This window comes from Apodemus sylvaticus, chromosome 4 (assembly GCF_947179515.1).
Source record: "Apodemus sylvaticus chromosome 4, mApoSyl1.1, whole genome shotgun sequence".
In the NCBI taxonomy this organism is placed as follows: domain Eukaryota; kingdom Metazoa; phylum Chordata; class Mammalia; order Rodentia; family Muridae; genus Apodemus; species Apodemus sylvaticus.
The window spans coordinates 78,119,762-78,139,635 of NC_067475.1; the positions used below are offsets into that span (position 1 = coordinate 78,119,762).

Sequence of the window (19,874 nt, forward strand, 5' to 3'; positions counted from 1 at the left end):
AACTTGAACATGAAGTTGAACATGAGCTTGAATTCAAATCTGAGGGGCTAGTGTGGTAGTGCATGCCTTGAACCCCAGCTATCAGGAGGCAGAGGCAAGCAGATCTCAGGGGGTTTGAGGCCAGCCTGGTTTATCTAGCAATTTCCAGACCAGCAGGGGCCTACATAATGAGACCCTCAAAATAAAGTCTGGAGTCCCACCTAGCCCGGCATTCCAGAGAAGACTAGCGTCACGCTGCAGTTAGGATGACGATTTCATCCGTCTGTGTGTCCTTGTAACACTCTGTCTATCCAGGCTTCTCCAACCTCTGCTGTTTGGGGCCAGGTAAGGCCTTGCTTTGGTGAGTATTCCTGGCCCCTCCATGTCTCAGGCTCTGCTACATGTCTTCTGAGAAGCACTTCAGATGGAAAGTCTTAACTCACAGGCCAGGTAGATCCCGGGTCTCCCCCCCCCCCCACTGCCTCCCTCACCTCTTGTTCCCCAGCAGCCCCAGACAGGCTGTCTCTCTCCACCAAAAGCCAGAGAAGCTTGTGCGATGCACTCTTGAGTGCCTCACGGAAGAAGAAAGAAATCAGCACTGACTGAGCTGAATCACCATCATCCATTTACATCAGCCTCGCCTGCACCATGAGTGGGCAAATAAAGCTGAAGATTAAGTTACTAAAGTCTTATGGTCAACTAGCGGCAGGGTCCGACTCTGAATGCATCAGAAGACCCACACCCAGCATACCTGGCTAACCAGTGAGGGGAGCTGACCCACAGGTCCCAAAGCCTCAGACCCTCACCCTCTGGGCCCAAGGCCAACTATCAGATACCAAGAGATTGGGAGAAGACATCTAAAGCTATCCGTGCTCTCTCCCACTTGCAAAGGAAACAGTTATAGTGGCATGACTTAGTGGTCCCCAAGAGCCCTGGGAGAGTCAATAGGCTTTAGACATAGCAGTTTGGCTAGTGAGCAGGAGGCTGGCACCTCCCAATACCTAGGCCTCACCTCTGAGCTATCTCTTCAAGCTCACTGTTGCCCCACCCACACACTGCCCACAGAGTTGAAAGTGTTAGAACACGAGGAATCCATGGGGTCCATCTTATCTCAGTCATCCCTGGCCACACCATGGGAGTTTCTGGTCACTTCTGACCCTATCCATCAAAGTGTTCTGGGGTCAGCCCAGAACAGGGAGACTTGATCTTCAAATGTGGACTGACCCAGAAAGACCCTATTAGCTTCCTGTGACCTTTGGGATCCAAATACTAATCACACTAAGCACAGATAATTTCTTTGACTTGGATTCTGTGTGTGCCATTTTATGTTTTTGGCTGGGGGTGGGGGGGCATGGTATGGGTGTGGTCCTTGGGTGTGGTCCTTCCATGCTGCTCTTCACATTCCACCTGTGAACAGAATCTCTTTGCTGTTCACAACTACATATGCCAGGCTAGTTGGCCTGTGATCGTCTAGGGAGTCTCCTGTCTCTGCCGCTCATCTCCCTCAGAAGCCCTGGGATTGCAGACACACACTACTGATGCATCCATTTTTATATGAGTTCAACGTTTTGGGGTCGGGGATTCAAAGCTGAGTCCTCACACATGTACTACAAAAGCCTTCCCCATCCAACTCTCTCCTCAACCCCTTCGTAATTTTCTAAGTATTCATTTATTCTGTGGGGCTGAAGGGTTAGGCACGCGCACACACAGAAGTCAGAGGAAAGCTCACAGGAGTCCTTCTTCCCTTCCAGCACGTGGGTTCCGGGGATTGGGCTCCAGTCGACAGGCTTAGCCATTAGAACCCTTACCCTGCTCAACCATCTTGCCCATCCCTTGGTTTTGTTTTAAAGGATGCCAACCTTGTCCCAAACTGTCTTCCGGAATGCAAGGGGAGCCGTCCATCATGGAAAGGGGCTGAGCAAGAGCCTTGTATAACCCAAGTGTGGCTCTCACAAATCTCCTAACTTCTAGGGCACTACACACCCAGTTTCTAGGGCTATCCTCCACCCCTTGCCCACCCCACGCCCACTTCATCAAACTCACCAGAAGCCTACCTGCCCTTCCAAACACTGCAAGGACCAACCACTTTCATCATCTGCCTGCTACTTCCAGGTCTCCCTCACCATCAGCCTCACCTGAAGTGTCCCCAAACCTCTCCTGGGGCTTCGCTGTCTGTGCCTAACTCTAAAACCAAAGCCTTCCTGTTGGCCTCTGCTCAGAGCCCTCACCTGACGCTACCTTGCCAGGGTAAAGGGCAAATTCTTCACAGCGTGCTCCAAGTCCTGCCTCCTGGCTGGCTCCAGCCCCCTCCCATCCCCCATGCTTCCTGTGGCTCGGTCAGGCTGGGGGAGGGGCTCCTCACTCCTGGGGAGTCTGATGGATGCCACATGTGCCGCCACCACGGCCCACTGGCATGGCTAGTGTGAGGGATTTAGGTGTACATTTTTGTTATTAATTATTCATCTGAAAACTGATGTACCAGGGAGTGGGGGGACGTAGGTCAGTACACTGTAGAGCTCAGTACACTGTAGAGCACAGTACACTGTAGAGCTCAGTACACTGTAGAGCTCAGGACACTGTAGAGCACAGTACACTGTAGAGCTCAGTACACTGTAGAGCTCAGTACACTGTAGAGCTCAGTACACTGTAGAGCACAGTACACTGTAGAGCACAGTACACTGTAGAGCACAGTACACTGTAGAGCTCAGTACACTGTAGAGCTCAGTACACTGTAGAGCACAGTACACGGTAGAGCTCAGTACACGGTAGAGCACAGTACACTGTAGAGCACAGTACACTGTAGAGCACAGTACACTGTAGAGCACAGTACACTGTAGAGCTCAGGACACTGTAGAGCACAGTACACTGTAGAGCTCAGTACACTGTAGAGCACAGTACACTGTAGAGCTCAGTACACTGTAGAGCTCAGTACACTGTAGAGCACAGTACACGGTAGAGCACAGTACACTGTAGAGCACAGTACACTGTAGAGCTCAGTACACTGTAGAGCTCAGTACACTGTAGAGCTCAGTACACTGTAGAGCTCAGTACACTGTAGAGCACAGTACACTGTAGAGCTCAGTATACTGTAGAGCACAGTACACTGTAGAGCACAGTACACTGTAGAGCTCAGTACACTGTAGAGCACAGTACACTGTAGAGCACAGTACACTGTAGAGCTCAGTACACTGTAGAGCACAGTACACTGTAGAGCTCAGTACACTGTAGAGCTCAGTACACTGTAGAGCACAGTACACTGTAGAGCACAGTACACTGTAGAGCATGTGCCTAGCACGTGAAGCCCAAGGTTCAGTCCCTAGTACCAAAATAAATAACGATAAATTCTACACTGGTTCACCATTAATTTATTAGAAAACTCTAAAGCATGCTTGCAACAACGTGAGTGTTTATTTAACTATAAATTTTATGGACTCTAAAACAGGATAAGTGTTCCCTTTGAAGATTCAGTATCTGGCTGAGATGAGCCATCAGATATACACCAGACATAGCACGGCAGAGAGGAGGGAAGACGTCCCATTGAAAAATTTTACATTGCTTATGCATCAAAATTGCAATATCTTGCTTCATCACATGAAATGAAAATATTAATACATTTCATAGTCCTACTTTTAAAAACATACGACTACCAGGAAGTATAAAAGGACCAAGATAGTTCGTGTTCTACGTCTACCAGACAGAACTGTCCAGACCATGGCGCAGGCACAAACCTGATCCAGGCCTTCGAGAAGCTAGTCTCCACCTCCACAGCCAAGGACGCCTGGCTCGCTCACCAACCTCAGACCTTCACCAAATGCCACCTTCTCAGCAAGGCCTCCTCTGAGCACTGGTTTGGGATGACTAGCTTCCCCTTGGAACGCCATGCCCAGCTTCCTTTTCCTTCATAGGACTTCAAACATAATTTATAATTAGCTGATATCCTTTACTGTTCGGTCCAGCTATGGAAATGTGTGTCCCCAAGGGCCTACTGTGGTTTTTCCTACTGTGTTGTGCCTAGAATAATTGGCTGGCCCTCACAGGTGGTCACCAGCCATCTGTTGGCTGGGTGAAAAAAAGTACATGCTTTCCTGACTGGACAGGAAGTTTCTCAAGGCTCAAGTATCTAGCACACAGTAGGTACTTGGTGGAGGCTGTTACCCAGTCACTGGGGAAACAGAGGCAGCTTAGCTGAATTATTCATAGAAGGCAAAACTGAGTAGCAAAGGCTCCAAATTGAACAGGGTATCCTGCACCTGCACCTGCCCCACCCCACTGCTACCTTTTCCTCTTCCCTTATCCCCCAAAAAGCTCCCCATCAGCTCATCAGCCTTGGACCCTCTAGGGGCTCGGGGCAGTCATTTCTCTCTCTTCTGTCAGTTTTTATTCTCCCAGTGAGAAGACAAATCTGCTTCCCCTCTGCCAGAAAGCCTTGAGCCTCGGCTCCTTACATTATAGTAATTAAATCCCTGCTGCTCAGAGGGTTCAGGAGACAAACAGGCCTCATGCCAAGGGCTGGCCTGAAGGGAGGAGGCAGCAAGGAGGGCAGCTGGCCAGCGGGCCTGTCTCTCAGCCATCTCCTGATAGTGAGGAAATCCACTTAGCTGCACTACCGTCCCACGTGGATATGACAATAACCCTGCAGCCCACCTGTCCAGTAGACCCTGCACACACTGACAGGCAGTGCCCTGTCACCAGAGCACCGCCATCATCTTCTGTTCACTCTCCAGTTCCATGTGGCCACCAGCCCAAGACAGAAGGAGACTCCTCCAGCTCCCTGATCCATTCTCCAGATGACAAAATGAATGATCAGCCACCAGGCTTGCCCGTGCCTAGCCAGAGAGGTTCCCACCAGCTGCCCACCATCTCCGCTGACCCTTACCGAGTACCTAGGGTATGGAAAAAGCCATGTCACAAGCTTACTGACAGCAGCCCTGTCATTTCCGTAGAAACCTGACAGCCAGGTTACCGTGAACCACCAGGGACATTGTAAGTTGATGTTAGAGCAACTTTCTAAAACTAGAAAGTGACAGAACAGGGCTGAGACCTGGAGAATCTGCAGGAAACCTGTGGTAGGATAGCAGGATAGGCACACAGGGCCCTGAAAACTTCCTGGAGGAGGCACAAGTGGAACCCATCGTAGCCCTCAGGTGAGGGGACAACGAAGCTAGGTTTGGAAGTCGATTTGGTGAGAACATTATTTATGTAATAGTTGACACTCAGCACGCCCTTCCCAAAGCCTTCTCATCATCTTGTCTCCATCAGAACACAACACTCTCCCTGGGAGGAAACATCATTGTCCTCACTTGCAAACTTAGACACTGAGACTCACAGAACCACAGAGCCAGGACAGAGAAACTCAAAGAATGTGCAGGCCCAACCTGCACATGCTCCCACAAACATGTGCATCAAACTGACAGCACTCTGCCTACCCCTCCACGCACCCCAGGGGTGTCGGCCCCGTGAGGGGGCCAGTAAGAAGGAAGATAAGGGGATGGTGAGCAAGGGGAGACTTTGAAAGACTGAATAGGGTTTTCTGGCTTGAAAGAACACACTCTACAGTAGTGTTGCATGCCTTTCATGCCAGCACTTGAGAGACAGAGACAGACAGATCTCAGAGTTCAAGACCAACCTGGTCTGCAGAGCAGGTTCCAGGACAACTAGGGTTACACAGAGAAACTGTTTAAAAAAAAAAAAAAAACACTAAGAAAAATGAGAGAGGAAGGGAGGGAGGGAGCCAGCCTGCCACCGCCTGTCTGCTGTGCAGGAAGGCTTCATCCATGCTGCCTTGTGCTCAGATCCCAGTTCTGATGCTCTTGGCTGCAACATTATGAGCAGTATCTATAACCCCTCTGAGGCTCCAGACCAGCGTCTCTAAAATGGGGCTATTGATATCCACCTCATATGCTGGAGGGAGGCATTAATGAGGAATGTGAAGGCAGAGTAATCCCTTTGGAAATATTCTTTAAATTCTCCCCTTTCTGTCTCTTCTTTTCATCACTGAATTAGATAGCCATGCCCACTTGCAGTCTGTCCGTCTCTGTCTCTGTCTCTTACTTATTTAGGGAAGAGCACGTGGAGGTCTAAGGACAACTTACAGAAGTTAGTTCTCTCCTTCCACCACCTGGGGTTTGAACTCAGAGAGTCAGACTTGGCAGAGAGCAGCCTTTTCCTCTGAGCCTGCTTTATCTCACTGGCTCTGGGGTTCATGTCAAGGAAGAGAGAGGAAGCATCTGCTCTAAGACTGTGGCCTACTCTCCCAAGCTGCTGCAGAAATATTGCCTATGACGTCACCTGCCTGTGAAGAAACCCTCCAGACTCAGCCTACATCTGTCTGTCTCCTGCTCCCATCCACTCACTCCTGAGGGACCTCAGAGTCAGTCTGAACCAAGGAGGAGTGGGAACCACGGACGACAGAGGCCATGGGGCTTTCAGGACAGAAATCAAAGGCAAAGGTTACCACTGCCAAGGACAGGAGCCCACGAAAGGCCACGCCTGCCCAGCTTGCCTGCTCACCGTCTCCCGGCCATCCTGGCCATGAAAGCCAGTGCCTCGGATATGCTAGGTAAACAACGGACCAGTGAGTTACAGTCCCAGCCTCACCCATTTCTAGTCCCCACCGCTACCCTCCACAAGAAGAATTAAAAATCCCACCCTCCATGACTGGAGAGTTGGCTCAGTGGTTGAAAGCACTGGCTGCGCTTCCAGAGAACCAGGGTTAAATTCCCAGCACCCACATGGCAGCTCACAACTGTCTGTAACTCCAGTTCCAGTGGATCTGACACCCTCACACAGATATATATGCAGGCAAAACACCAGTGCATATAAAATAAAAATAAATCATAAAAATAGGCATTAAAAACAAAATTTAAAAATCCCACCTTCTGCTGTGCAAAGCCAGCCAGCTCAGCAGTCAGCCACTGCCTCCAGGCTGGGAAGCATAAGCTCTCTAAGGAAGAGATGGTGGGGCCGGAGAGATGGCTCTACAGTTAAGGGCACTGGCTGCTCCTCCAGAGGTCCTGAGTTCAATTCCCACCATAAATAAATTAATTAATTAATTCCCAGCATAGATTCATACAAGTATACATACAAGCATACATGCATACATACATGTTAGATAGATAGATAGATAGATAGATAGATAGATAGACGTTAGATAGATATACATAGATACATAGACACATATACAGGTACATATACAGGTACATACACAGGTACATACATAGACACATATACAGGTACATACATAGGTACATACACAGATAGATACATAGATGAGATGGCAGAGCGCAGTGGTAAGGACAGACCCCAGGCAGAGCTGGCTCTAATCCTCTGGGGCACAGATCCTTCCACTCCTGGCACCAAGATTGCTTGGAGAAGGGTAGGAGAACAGAAAAGGATAAAAGGACAGAACCCCAGAGCCCCTGGGTTCCTGCTGCATCCCTGCGTCTTACAATGCCCAGTGCTCTTGGATAACTCACATAAGCTCTCTGGACCTTGGGATTCTGAATGGTGACCCCTACCCTGTCTTCTTCACCAAAGCGGGCCCTGTGCAGGAGTCATGCCCACCCAGGTTGGTGGAGCTTGGCCATTCCAGGCAGGTATGATGCCAACTAAGGCAGAAATGCCCCCAGCTATCCCCAGAGAAGGCTTGTTAGGGTCCTCTTCCCAGTGACCTTCAGGTCCCAGCCTCTCCAAACACAGTGACCTAAACTGTGGTGACACTCTCACTCTCTCAACATGAGAAGGCACAGCACCTGTGCCAGCAGCCCCAGATGTCTCCATGTTCAGGAGCCATGTGAAAAGTTAACATCTCACCTGCTGGATGTCAGAAGAGAAAAAAAAAATGGCTAAGCCCTAATCTGTTAACATCAGAAACCTCACAAAGGAGAGAAGGCCCAGCAAAAAAATGAAAAAGAAAAAAAGAAAACTGCTAGTAGAGCCTCCCTTGAATGTGGGCAGGTGGCAGCTCAGGCGAAGGTGTGAGGAGGAACCGCCAGGCTGGGAGAGGTGGCAGCCAGCCGCTGCGCTGGCCACTTACTCAGCTGTCACCAAGTCTGAGTCTCCCTGGGTCAGTGAATGTCAGTATTCCCATTTACATGGGGAAACTGAAGCTCAGAGAGGTTGAGTCATGGTCCTTAGGGTGACTCAGCAGTAAGGGTAGGCCATAGTTAGATAATTAGAACCCAGAGCAGTCCTGGCTCTTCCTGCCTCCCCGCAGCCTTCTCCAGTTCCGAACTGCCCACTAGGAAGGGTCTCTGGAGATGGGCTGATCTTATGGCCTCCCTCCCTCTTTGCTGGGTGACTCTCTGTGCAAGGTGCTCATTGCTGTGGACTTCTGCAGTCTAAACACCGAATAACGAGCCTCGAGCGTGCAGGGTGGGAGATGAAAAGCCTGCAGCTCCGAGGTACACACCCCAGCCATTCAGCAGCACGCTGGCCGCAGGCTTCATTTAAGCCAATGTTCATGCTCAGTTAACACTTGAGCAACCTTCTTGTCCTTCAAGAAAAATGCCCATCGACCTGACTCCACAATAACAGATGCTGATTTGCATATTGTTCCACACATCATCTGCCTGAATTACCAAGGCTCTGTTCAGAATACAATTGGAGTAGCTTGGGATTGGGCCTTGGGACAGAAGGAATGGCTTCCTCCTCACCGGCCAGCCCAGGTTCCCTGTCGCAGCTGCCTCCACCCAATCACTGCTAGTGCCCCCTGCTGCCTGGCTAGGAGCATGGCCTCAGAGTTAAGCAGGGTAAATGAGGCAGAGGAACCTTTTAAGTTATACAAAGTATCCCTGTCTCGGGTCTTGAAGGGAAACTGTGTTCTCCCGACGGGACTTTCCACAAGATGTAGCAGTCTTCACTGGCCTGGATCTCTAGGGCCAGCCTCTGGGCTGCTTCCTCCCCTAGAGCCCCAAGCTCTCAATCTCATTCTGCTTGATCATCATGTGTCCCCCTGACCTTCCTCTCAGCCTCTGGCCTGGCCCCATGGGTCTATTTTTGTGCTCTCTCCACCTGTCCAATTTGAATGCCTACACCCAATTAGCTATGCCCAGGCCACAGACTGCCAACCCTGAGTATACTCGTGATAGGAGACTCTGGAAGTCCAGGCCAAGCCACCATGAGAGTCCCGCCTTCCCAAGAATGGCCTTCCCCCTCATTACTCACTGAGACCTGGCAGCAATAACACTGGGTGGCTTGGCCATTTTTCTTGAGAATGAGGGCAAGGTCTCAGTGTGCTCATCTCTTCCAGAGTCCTTTCTCCTAACCTGAAGCCCATCTTCTCTTCGCCACAACCACATGGATAGCATGCACAAGGGACATGTGTACTTGTGTCCCTCCAGGCTCGGCCTCCAAGTGGCATCCTGTAATAAAAGCAACATCTGGCAGCTGCTGAGGTTCAATGCATACCCAGCTCTGTGCTGTACCACAGGACGCTTACTAGGCTAAGTACTGCAATACGGGCAGAAGTCATGAGTCCTGTGCTTCAGGAAGGGATGCTGTGTGCTACGGTACAGAAAAGGATTCTAGGTGTGATATTGCAGGGAAAGGTATTGAGTCCTATGATATAAGGAGGGCTTGGAGTTCCCTCTTCCCATCTGAAGAAACAGGGTTCAGCAAATTCCCCACCACAGGTATGCCACAGAGTTAAGACAGAAACTTAGATGCCAAGCCCTTAGCTACCAGACCAGGCCATCGGTAACAGGTAAGATCATATTTGAGGGGAAAAGAACACTGGATCTTTATAGTTCCTGGCAATTCACTATTAAGTCACTCGCTGTACCCACATCCCTGGCAGGACCTTTCAGGATGAGGCACAGCCCCCAATAACTCTCACAATCTTCTCTTTCCTCCAATCTGCCTTTGTATGCACATCTTCAAGATACCTGCATAGGTTATATTTCCCACAGACTTTAGCCTTTATCCCCTGGTCCTACAGAACTGAATCTCTCTTTCTGCAAGGCTCATCTGATTCTTCAGTAACTACTCCACCTCCTACAGGGAGTCTCCAGCATGTCCAGCCCAAGTTCCTCTCCCCCTCATAGTGTTTCCAAGGACCAGAACCATAAACCGCCCAACCTGGATCGATGTTGTCTGGCTGTCTGACTGCCCGCAGGATACCCCTGGAGATCGTGACTTTGAGAACAATGGCTCAGTCAGTCCTTGTGGGGGGACATGACCTGGAGACAGATACCGAGTTCAGCTCTTAGGTTTAAATGATTTAAGAGCAATCACAAGAAGCACCAAGTACCAGCACCTCCTTTGGGGTCCTGAAAGGCAGAGGCAAGCCCTTTTCAATATCTTTAGTGCTATGCACTAAACAAAGGCACAAGAGAGTGGGGAAAAAACTCAAGAAGGAAGAAAATTCTAGAATAGCAATGGAGAAAATCCTCAGAGATTCCCTCACTCAGTTCCCAGCTTTCTCGTCTGGAAATAAATAAATAAATAAATAAATAAATAAATAAATAAAATTAAAAATTAAAATAAAGCTAGTAGTGTACCTCAGCTCTGAGCTTCGTTCTAGAACCATCTAAGAAGGGGGTCTGATGGCTTGATTTTCTCAGCTGGAAAGTACTGTTGGTTATAATGATCCTGAACCACTGTGGTGACCATGCTGAGCCCCAACTCCCCTTTACCACCTCCGCAGCTAGCCCTGGAATGGAAGGGGGAAACTAACAGAGGATCCAGGCAGGAGGGACAGAATAAGCCAGCTAGTTTGGGAGGTAGGGGGTCACAGTGGCTTGGGGGCAGGGCAATGGTGCTGTGGTACGTACCTAGAGCAAACCTATACAAAGCTCGCTTTCCCTGTAATCCCCACAACCACTTCTTCACAACCATCTCAGGGACCCACCATGGGCCTACCCACAACCTCAGTGAGCAGGCTGCCTGCCCTGGGAAGCTGGTTGCACTACAGAACCTTTGGTCTGGGTCCCTGCACCAACAGCTCCCATTCCAACCAAGTTCTGCCAATACCTTGGCCAAGCTTCTTCCAGCCAACATTTTGTATCTCTGGCCTCTGGCCCATAGATGTTGATCTGTTTCTTCTAAGAATATATGAGGGGCTGGGGGTGCTGAATCAGGCGGATGGCTCAGTCAGCAAAACACTTTCCATGCAAACACAGGGGTCTGAGTTCAATCTCTAATATCCACATAAAAACTAGGATACAGGGGTAGGTGGGATAGGGTGAGAGCAGAGACGGGAGCCCTGGAGCTCATCAGCCAGCTGGGCTAGCTCAGTCAGGGAGCTCCTCCAGGTTCAGGGAGAGACCCTGTCACAAAAAGAAAAGACACCAGACACTGACCTCTGACTTCCACATGTACACGTTATATGCCATGTACACATAACACAGCACATGCAGAGAGAAGGTAAGCAATCTAAAAGGACAAAACCAAAACAGCAGAAGCAATCCAGGCTGGGAAGACAGCTCAGCGGACCGTTTACCTAATAGGTACAAGGTTCTGCATTGAAACTCCAAACTGGAAACACACATGCACACACACACACACATGCACACACACACACACACACACACAAGCAATGTAAGCAAGGCATCCAGCAGCAGGCACAGAAACTTAAGAGTCAAAAGGGCAGATTCTTATCTCAGTACCACGCCCACCGGCAGTGTTAGCTTAGTGAGTGATTTCATCTGCATAGGATGCCTCCAGCACCGCCTACTTCTGGGACTCTTGGGTGTAAAGTCATCCAGTTCTTAAGAAAAAGGTCCTCGCCTTCCCTCACCTGTCACTCAAAAGCGATTCATGCAGGAGCAGTGTGGGGCAGAAAGCAACAGTGTGGTCCCTGCCCCCAGTCTCTCCCCTGCCTCCCGAGCACCTGGGGGTGGAATGACAAGGGGAGGGGGCCTTGAAAACCCATTAGCCTCCTCCGGACTTTCCATACAAGAAAAGGCACTGAGCTTTCCTCCCCACGGCTCCTGAGAGCGAACAGTCTTAGAATTACCCACCCTCATTATTTAAAGAGGAACTGATGGCTTTCTTCTTTCTCTCTCTCCCTTTGGGGTTTTGAGAGAAAAACAACTACCAATGAATGCTCTGGTGGTCCTGTCATGGCACAAAGAAAAGGGATATTGTACAGTACAACACACACACACACACACACACACTTTCCCCCACCCCCAGTGTGTTTCAGAAGTAACTGGCATGGAGGAGCTCTCTGTTCTGATTTTACATTTGCCTCAGAGCCTGAGTCACAACACAGGTTACTCCAGTTTTGCTCTGTTTTTTCTCTAACTAATTTTTTCTAAGGGCATCTTTTGAGGATGGCCTCATACATCCTCCTTCCTGGAAGCTAAATAAGGGAATCAAAGGCCATGGAGTAGCTTTCGAATTAGCTTATTGAGAAGACAAATGCCCAGCCATCGTCCCAAGGCCCAGCGCCGCCTGAGGGGAAGGGAAGTCTGGAAGCCCTGTGAAGCCTGTCCCCAGGATAGATATAAACAGTGGGTGACATGGAAAGGAAAGTAGGTGACAAGTTACTGGTAATCCTATAGGTTACAAAGATCTGACTCATTTGCTCACTGTCCACAATGAATATAAACAAATGGTCACCATGGGTGCGGGGCTGTGGCTGTTTCGCACTGTCATTTCTGCTTGCCATCCGCTGGGCGGGCATGGTCAGTAGGCCCTGTGACAATCAAAATGCAGACCTGGGGCCCTTGGCTGCTGGCTCTGGGTCCTGCAGCCAAAGTGCTTTATGAGTGTCCTGCCTCAGTATCCTCAGAGGGCATCCTGCAGGGGTCTACAAGGGGGTCTCCTCCCCAGCATGCCTGAAGTTACAGTTACTGGTGCCCCCCAAAATCCTCCAGAAATACATGCTCCAGCAACTTAACATCAGGAGGCACTTGGGGCCAAAGGGGACAGGCAGGGTCCTTCATCCTAAGTACCCTGGCTACTACTCTGTCCTTGTGCAACAAGGCCTTCTGTCCCAGGAAGGCAGAAGATCAGGACTGAGATGCATCTCGGATGCTGGAGACATGCTCGGTGGAGTGTTTACCTATGGTGTGAAGCTGTGGCTACCAACTCCCCACACATACCCTATAAAGAGCAAAAATAAAAGCCTAGAATACTAGCCATATTCCAACCGAAGACCAGAGGGACTTTCTGATATCTGTGAGGCTACAAAGAGATAGGCAACAAACTAGCCCAGGCCTAGAAGCCGCCATTCTCTGAAGAGCATGAAGTAGGGACCTCCTCTAGCTGCTCGGTAGAACTAGCTCAGGCTGGTGGCCTACTCGTGGACTGAAGAAGGAACAGTAACAGGAAGTGAGGCGAATATACCCAAGGGAGCAGATAGGGACTCCGGTGTCTGTGACTGCTTCATCCTAGCAACAGGCCAAGCTTGGGGTATCAGAAAGGAACAGAGCAAGCGGTCTGGGTGTGCAGACAGGAGGAGCCAGGGAGCTCGGAAAGGCTGAGCCGGAGCTCTAGGCCCGTGGTGGAGACGCTGCGAAGATCCATGGAAACACACAACTACCCTGCTGCCCAGCCTGATGTCCTGCCATGGTGTTCAGGAGGAGAGAGCAGGCCAGGCTACCCATAACTCTTTGGGTCTAGTAGAGAATTACTGACAGCTTAAGGTAGAGGGGCTACATGGGCCAAACCAGCTCCAGAAGGAAGTCAAGAACACAGGAAGAAATAAATACATACATACATACATACATACATACATACACACTAAATCCTCGTTGCCCCAACCCTGTTAGACTCTATCAGAGGGAGCCATAGGCAGAGATGGGGTCGTCAAGACTTCCAAACAGGACCTTGAGACTCAGCCCTCCTGTTGTCTAAGTTTCCAAAGAGGAAGCCCACCTACTAACCGGTGAGGGTGCAGGAGAATGAGGATGGAAGGGAAGAACGGAGAAGCAAGAGGGGGGGAACAAACTAGAGCCTCCATTCAGCTCAGAAACAGCCTAGCACCATTTAGGGGTTCACAACGTCCCCCCCCCCCCCCCCCCGCCAGTCAGACTGCCACCTCCTTTCTCAGTGGAACTTCCTCCAGTGTCGTCGCCTACAGCCTGTGAGGGTAAGAGCCAGGAAGCACTTTGTCCCCATTTCTCAGCCTCCTCACACTGGCCTCTTCCCTTTCGCTCGCCCTGCTCAGGGTATCTGCCACATTGCTTTTCTCCTGAGACACCTGGGCCTGCATGATGAATGAATGACTCTCCCAGCAGCAGATTTCAGCAGGTGGACAGAGCGGGTACAGCAAGCCTTGAGAGATAAAGCAGAGAACTTCAGAGTTAGCTTAGGCCCCAGGTGGCAGGCCATCAGTCACTCAGAGGAAAAGGAACCTGTCCCTCACCAGGGCCTTTGAACAGAAACAGCCAGCGTGGGTGCCCAAAATGACTGGTCACCTGGTCTATGTTCGGGCTTCCAGAATCATCAGTCAAGCCAGGTAGACACACAAGAACTGTAGAAAGGAGACCCACTCGTCCTTCCTGAGTGTCTCCGGGCTCTCCTGTCACAGAGCCCATCCCCCTTCGCCCCAAGGCTAGGGAGCTGACACTTCTCCCAACAGCTGCCTCAAGTTTAAAGACGTCTCCAACCAGACCCAGATTCCTTGTAGAAGTTTTCTCCTCCATCAAGTCTTACTTTCCATCTAATTACAGAGGACGAAGGTGTCTCTCTCCTCAGTCAGCCTCTCCTTAGTCATTACAGACAGCCACAGCCCACCCCTCTTACATGAGCAGGTGCTCTGGAGAGCCTTGACCTCGTCTGACTCAGTCTCCCCCACCAGAAAGCTGGAAAGAGCCTTCAAGACTATCATGACATCCAAGATTCACACAGCCAGCAGTGACAGAGCTGCAACTCCAGATTCAGCCCTGTTCTTTGATGTGAGCCTGTCTGCCTACGCAGTAGATGGGGATGTTTGCCCCACTAAACATTTTGTTGTTCCAATCCATCCCCAAGGTACACAGGAGGTGGTCACCTCACTAACTGAGGCAAGCAGGAGCTTCCTGGCCACTGTCCCTTAGTGCCATCACCACCAGAGAATCAACAGCTTTGAGTGGAGGAAGCACACACCTCGGGTGATCTCACCCAGTCAGCACTTCCAGCCTCCCTGCCCGGGAAAGCCTCTTCCCATGAGTACACCATCAGAAAAGACAGTCATCCCTGCCCAGTGACAACACCCCCCCCCCAACACATTCAGACAAATGATCATGGATCCCACACTAAGACCTGGACACAGCCACTGACTCCTAGGAAAGCCATTTCCTTAATAGCTGCTGCGGGGGGATTGGGGAGGGACCACTGAAAGGAACATGCTAGCGCCATGCCACACCTCCGGGATGTGGGCTTCCACGGATTTCCCCTAACAAGCATTCCTAATTCCCAGGGGGCGGTTGCCAGCCCATCTCCTAAGCAGAGCTCACAGCAAGAGAGGCAGCTCTAAGAAGACAGGGGACAGCGGGACCAGCAGCCTCCCGGGCTCTCATTACAGGGAATGACTAAGTGAGCTGGGCTTCCAGGGGAAACCCCACTCTGCTCATGGAGAGCTCTGTTCATCCAGGAGCTATTTAGACTATGGCAGCTTCCAAGTGCTCTGGCTTGGGCAGTCCCTGCAAAGCAGAGAGAGGTCCCTGGAGGACTCTGCTGGGAAGTCTGGGCTCTGTCCACGCAGGTTGCCTGACAAGGAGCACTTGCCCAAGTCAGGTTAAAGGGAGACTCTGGGAATGGGGGAAATCTGATCAGCACCTCCCAGGTTTTTGTGACTAGATCTCTACAAGGAATGTGACAGTCTCCAGCAGCTGTGCACTGCCTGAAACAGGCTCTATTTGAAACCTCCAACAGCTGAGCCCCTCCCAGCTCCCCGCCAGCCAGCCCAGCCAGCCCTTGTCCAAAATGACAAACAAATACAGAAATCCACAGAACGAGCAGGCAATCGCACAAGTACCCATGCACACATGCAAACACCAGCAAACTGAGGCCAAACGGTACAGTGGGGGAAACGCTGGTCCAACAATTCCCTGCATCTCCAAGCCTTCCAGCATGCAGCTTCCCGGCAAGGACAGCATTGACAAAAACCCACCTTCCTCAACCTCCTCCCCCACCAGGAAGGAAACCCTCTCCTCTGACTGAAAGGATAGAGCGATGGAGCGCCCCCTCCCCCCCAGACAGTGCCTTGTGCCTGCCGTGTTCCATCCAGCGTGCACACACTCGTACACTCATCTTTATTTATCCCAAGGAGAAGGAGTTGGGGGGGGGGCGGGGGGAGAGAACCCAGGGCTGAGCTGGGCCGACTCCCGAGACCCGCTGGGGAAGCCCTGTCATCCCAAGGAGAGGCGCTCCCCGTGTGATGCCAAGGCGGTGCCCATCTGCTCTGCCTGGGTAACACCTGTAGCCATTTTTATCAGGGCATGTTTACAAGGCAGAGGCAGGTTTATTCTGAGTCCTCTTTCCTGAGGGAAGGGACTGCTGATTTCCTCCACCTATATTTTTAACCCAGCGCCCTTGGGAGACACAGGAGCATCTCTACTTTACCCTGGAGTCTCTCTGGGAAGAGAAGGGAAATAGAAACTTGGAAGGGGGGAAGGCTGGGAAATGGTACAGGATCCCCACCCCCCAGCCAGACATGTATTTCTTTTTTATCCTGGGGAAAATGGAGTGGAGCAGGGAGGGAGATGAGGAGGGAAGTAACAGGAACTAGCAAACACATCAAGGCAGAGTGTAATTAATCGGTGCGTTAAGCTGCTGGGTTATGCTTTAGTACGCGTGAGCCCGGAGGAAAAGAGCGATTTCTCAGAAGGGATTCTTTAATCCTCCCGAACACAGAGGCTGCAAATTAGACACAGTGTATGGGGATGTCCCCACAAAGGGGAACCAGAAAGAAGGAATTCTCCCAGGACCAAGGAAGAAAACCATGGGAAGTTAGGATGTTCCATGTAACTAAGCAAAGGAAATACATCTCTCTCTCTCTCTCTCTCTCTCTCTCTCTCTCTCTCTCTCTCTCTCTCTCTCTCTCTCTCTCTCCATACTCCTTTTGTTGAATATATAAAGAGAAATCACAGTCCCTACCTTTGAGTACAAACCCCAAGACAGTTCGGTCTCTATCACCATAACAACAATTCCAAACATCCCAAAAATCAGAGCATAGTCACTCAGTCGTTTTCTCTTTTCAAACAGGGCCCTCCTGTGTCCCAGCTTATAGCCAATGTTTTGGTTTTTCCGCTTGTTGGCTTTGGGGAAGGTGGTGCTGCCTGCGGTGGTGCTGGCATGCTGGTGGTTGTGGGTAGCGTTAGGGTGATGGAGCAGAGTCTGGTGGGCATGGTTATCCTCCCTGGAGGAGATGATAATCTCTGGGGGGTTGCTGGGACTGAAGAGCTGGAGGGGTTGGCCCTCAGGCTCGGCCTCAATAAGGTTTCTCCGAGAGGCGCTGAGGCGACTGAGGGGCTTCATGACCCCACCGCTGTATTTGCAGGAGCTCATAGCTATCTCCGTGAAGGGATTGCTGTCCCGCCGGTGCACCAGGGGGCTGGCCTGCCGGTGCCGGCTGCCTCCACCGGGCCCACTTGTGGCTGTGGAACTTGGAGAGTGGCCAAGCAAGTGGTCATTGAGATTTAGCTGGCTGCCTTGCCTGGAGGAAGGGTGGAGGATGGCGGTGGAGTTGGCTGAAGTGGGAGCCCTGAACGCCGTGGGAGAAGAGTGCAACAGACCAGGATGGACAAGCTGGCTCTGGAGTTGGCCAAGCTGAGGCAGGGGGTGCAGTGGAGCCTGCTGCTGCTGCTGCTGCTGCTGCTGCTGAAGCTGCGGAGGCTGAGGCTGCAGCGAGGGTCCTGGAGGCTGCTGGGGGACTGCTGGTGGCGCTGGCGGTGGTGGCGGTTGCTGTTGCTGCTGTTGCTCATCTCCAGAAGATGGACAGGGACACTTGGGGTCTTCGTCCAGGTCCCCCACCCCCGAGTCATGGAAGTGCCCAGAAGTGTCCATTTTGGGGCCTGGCTGGGTTCCCTGCAGCACGACCCTCCACCCCAAAGCCACCCTCGTTCCAAAGATGACCTCAAGGAAAGCCAGGCATCCAAGCTTCCACGGGAAGTGTCTTGGCTCCAGTCCTCTCTCTTTGGTTTGCTTCAGTTCTCTGGGGCTGCCACTCGAGTATACATTGCATTGGGCGGGTAGAAAAGCCAGGAGAGGAGCTGGGAGAAGGAGGAAGGGGCGAAAAGAACTCTATTCTGAAGGCGGTCCTCTAGGAGTGTATGAGGCAGACTCAGCTTCACTCCTCGCTGGCTCAATAGCTGCGCTCTCCTCCTCCTGACACTGTTATATGGCAAGCCAAGCCCACTTATTAGCCAGCGGTTTCATTGGCTTGGCTTAACTCTCCAACCCTCCTAACTCCGCCTCCCTCTCAGGCTCCGCCTCCACGAAGGGGCCTGCCATCCTTCGCTCCTCGCCGGGTGGCAGCGCAACGAGGGCTGGGAACTGTAGTTTTTGCTCTAAGACCACTACCACTCCAACCCCTCCACGCTCCACCCGCGAGCTGAACAGCTGCCTTCTGTCCTCTGGGAGGTATGGTTAGGATACTGATGCCCACAGCAATCCGGGCTGAATGTTGACGCTGGGGCAGTGGAAGGAAGGGATCGAGAGCATCCTAAAGGGGAAGCTGTCACCATGCTGGGGGAACCGGGAACGGAGGACAAACGTTGATTAATGGCCAGTATCTGGGCAGGTTGTTTCACACACTCGATTCCAGGTACATCTTCCAAAAGCCCAAGGGGATAGGGACTCTGCTCGCATTTTACAAAGAAAATTAGCATTGAGCATGAACTGCCAGAAGCAGAAGGGACCCACTCCTGACAGGGAGAAACTCACCTACCTACCACTGTCAGAGCACCTGCGCTGTGTACAGGAGCCTCTGTTATTTCCAATCCTCACATCAACCCTATGAAATGACGTCATCATCCTAAAAAAGAAATAAAAGAAGGAAAGAGGAAAGAAAAGAAGCCCACTCACGCGCAGGTGAGAAATATGGCTCTTGTGACCCAGCTTGTAATTAAAGGCTTGGGGATTTGAACAGGGATCAGCCTGAACCCACTGCTCCTCTGCTGCTGCCCAGATGCTTTCCCCCATGATGATGAGCACACGGCGGTTGTTCAGTAAATAGTATTCACATGATGGGTTAGAAAGAACCAAAGAGAATCTGTCAAGGAAGAGCCAACTTCCCCAAAGCAGGATGTGTGAAGTAACCTGGAGCCAGCCTCTTCCAGAACAGCTGGGCCTGGAGTCACCTCAGGGTCTGTAAGGAAGACCGGAGATCCCAGGGGCTCCACATCTGATCTGCCTCAAGGGGCTCTGAGAGTCAGAGCTGGAAACAGCTGCCGACTTCCCTGGTACAGACTCCTCCTCATAAAGCATTTATTAGGCTCCCACTGTGTGCAGAAGAAGCTCCAAGGGGACAAGGCCAGAGATGAATTTATTTCCATTTTTAATTGTGACAGCCTTAGCGATGAGGGGGGGGGGGACACTCGAGTGTTATGAAATTCCTCTAGGCACACCTGGGGTCTTGAGGGGGAGACATCTTCCCGTCCACTTCCCAGTTCCCCGCCATCCTCAGGCCTCTGTCTGGTGCCAGGTGGTCCAGGCACACATACAGAGGTGTGTGTGTGGCCACACATGCGTACAGGTATGCGCATACCCTAGCTCATGCACATCCAGCGTGCTTCCAAAGCATCTCTCCTGAAGAGTGCCAAGGAGCAAGGAGTTCCCACCAAGGAGCTCAGAGTCCCCTCTGCCAATCGGTCCTCACCTCTGCAGGCTGCTGTGAAGACTGGGAGTTGAACTGCTTCCACTACAAACCACATCTCAGCCATGGTAATGACAATCACTCTTGCACAAGATTGCTATCAATGGTGATGGAGCTGTGTACACACACACACACACACACAAGCATA

At 51.3% G+C, this 19,874-nt stretch overlaps 1 protein-coding gene across 1 annotated transcript in view; it reads right to left on the minus strand.

The window, feature by feature from the left end:
• Kcnn3 (potassium calcium-activated channel subfamily N member 3) overlaps positions 1-18,223 on the minus strand; it is a 149,382-nt gene extending 131,159 nt beyond the window's left edge. Inside the window, exon 1 of the mRNA XM_052180010.1 lies at positions 17,008-18,223. Coding sequence (XP_052035970.1) covers positions 17,008-17,916 — 909 coding nt within the window. The 5' untranslated portion in view covers positions 17,917-18,223. The remainder of the gene's footprint in view (positions 1-17,007) is intronic.
• Between the last annotated feature and the right edge of the window lie 1,651 nt (positions 18,224-19,874).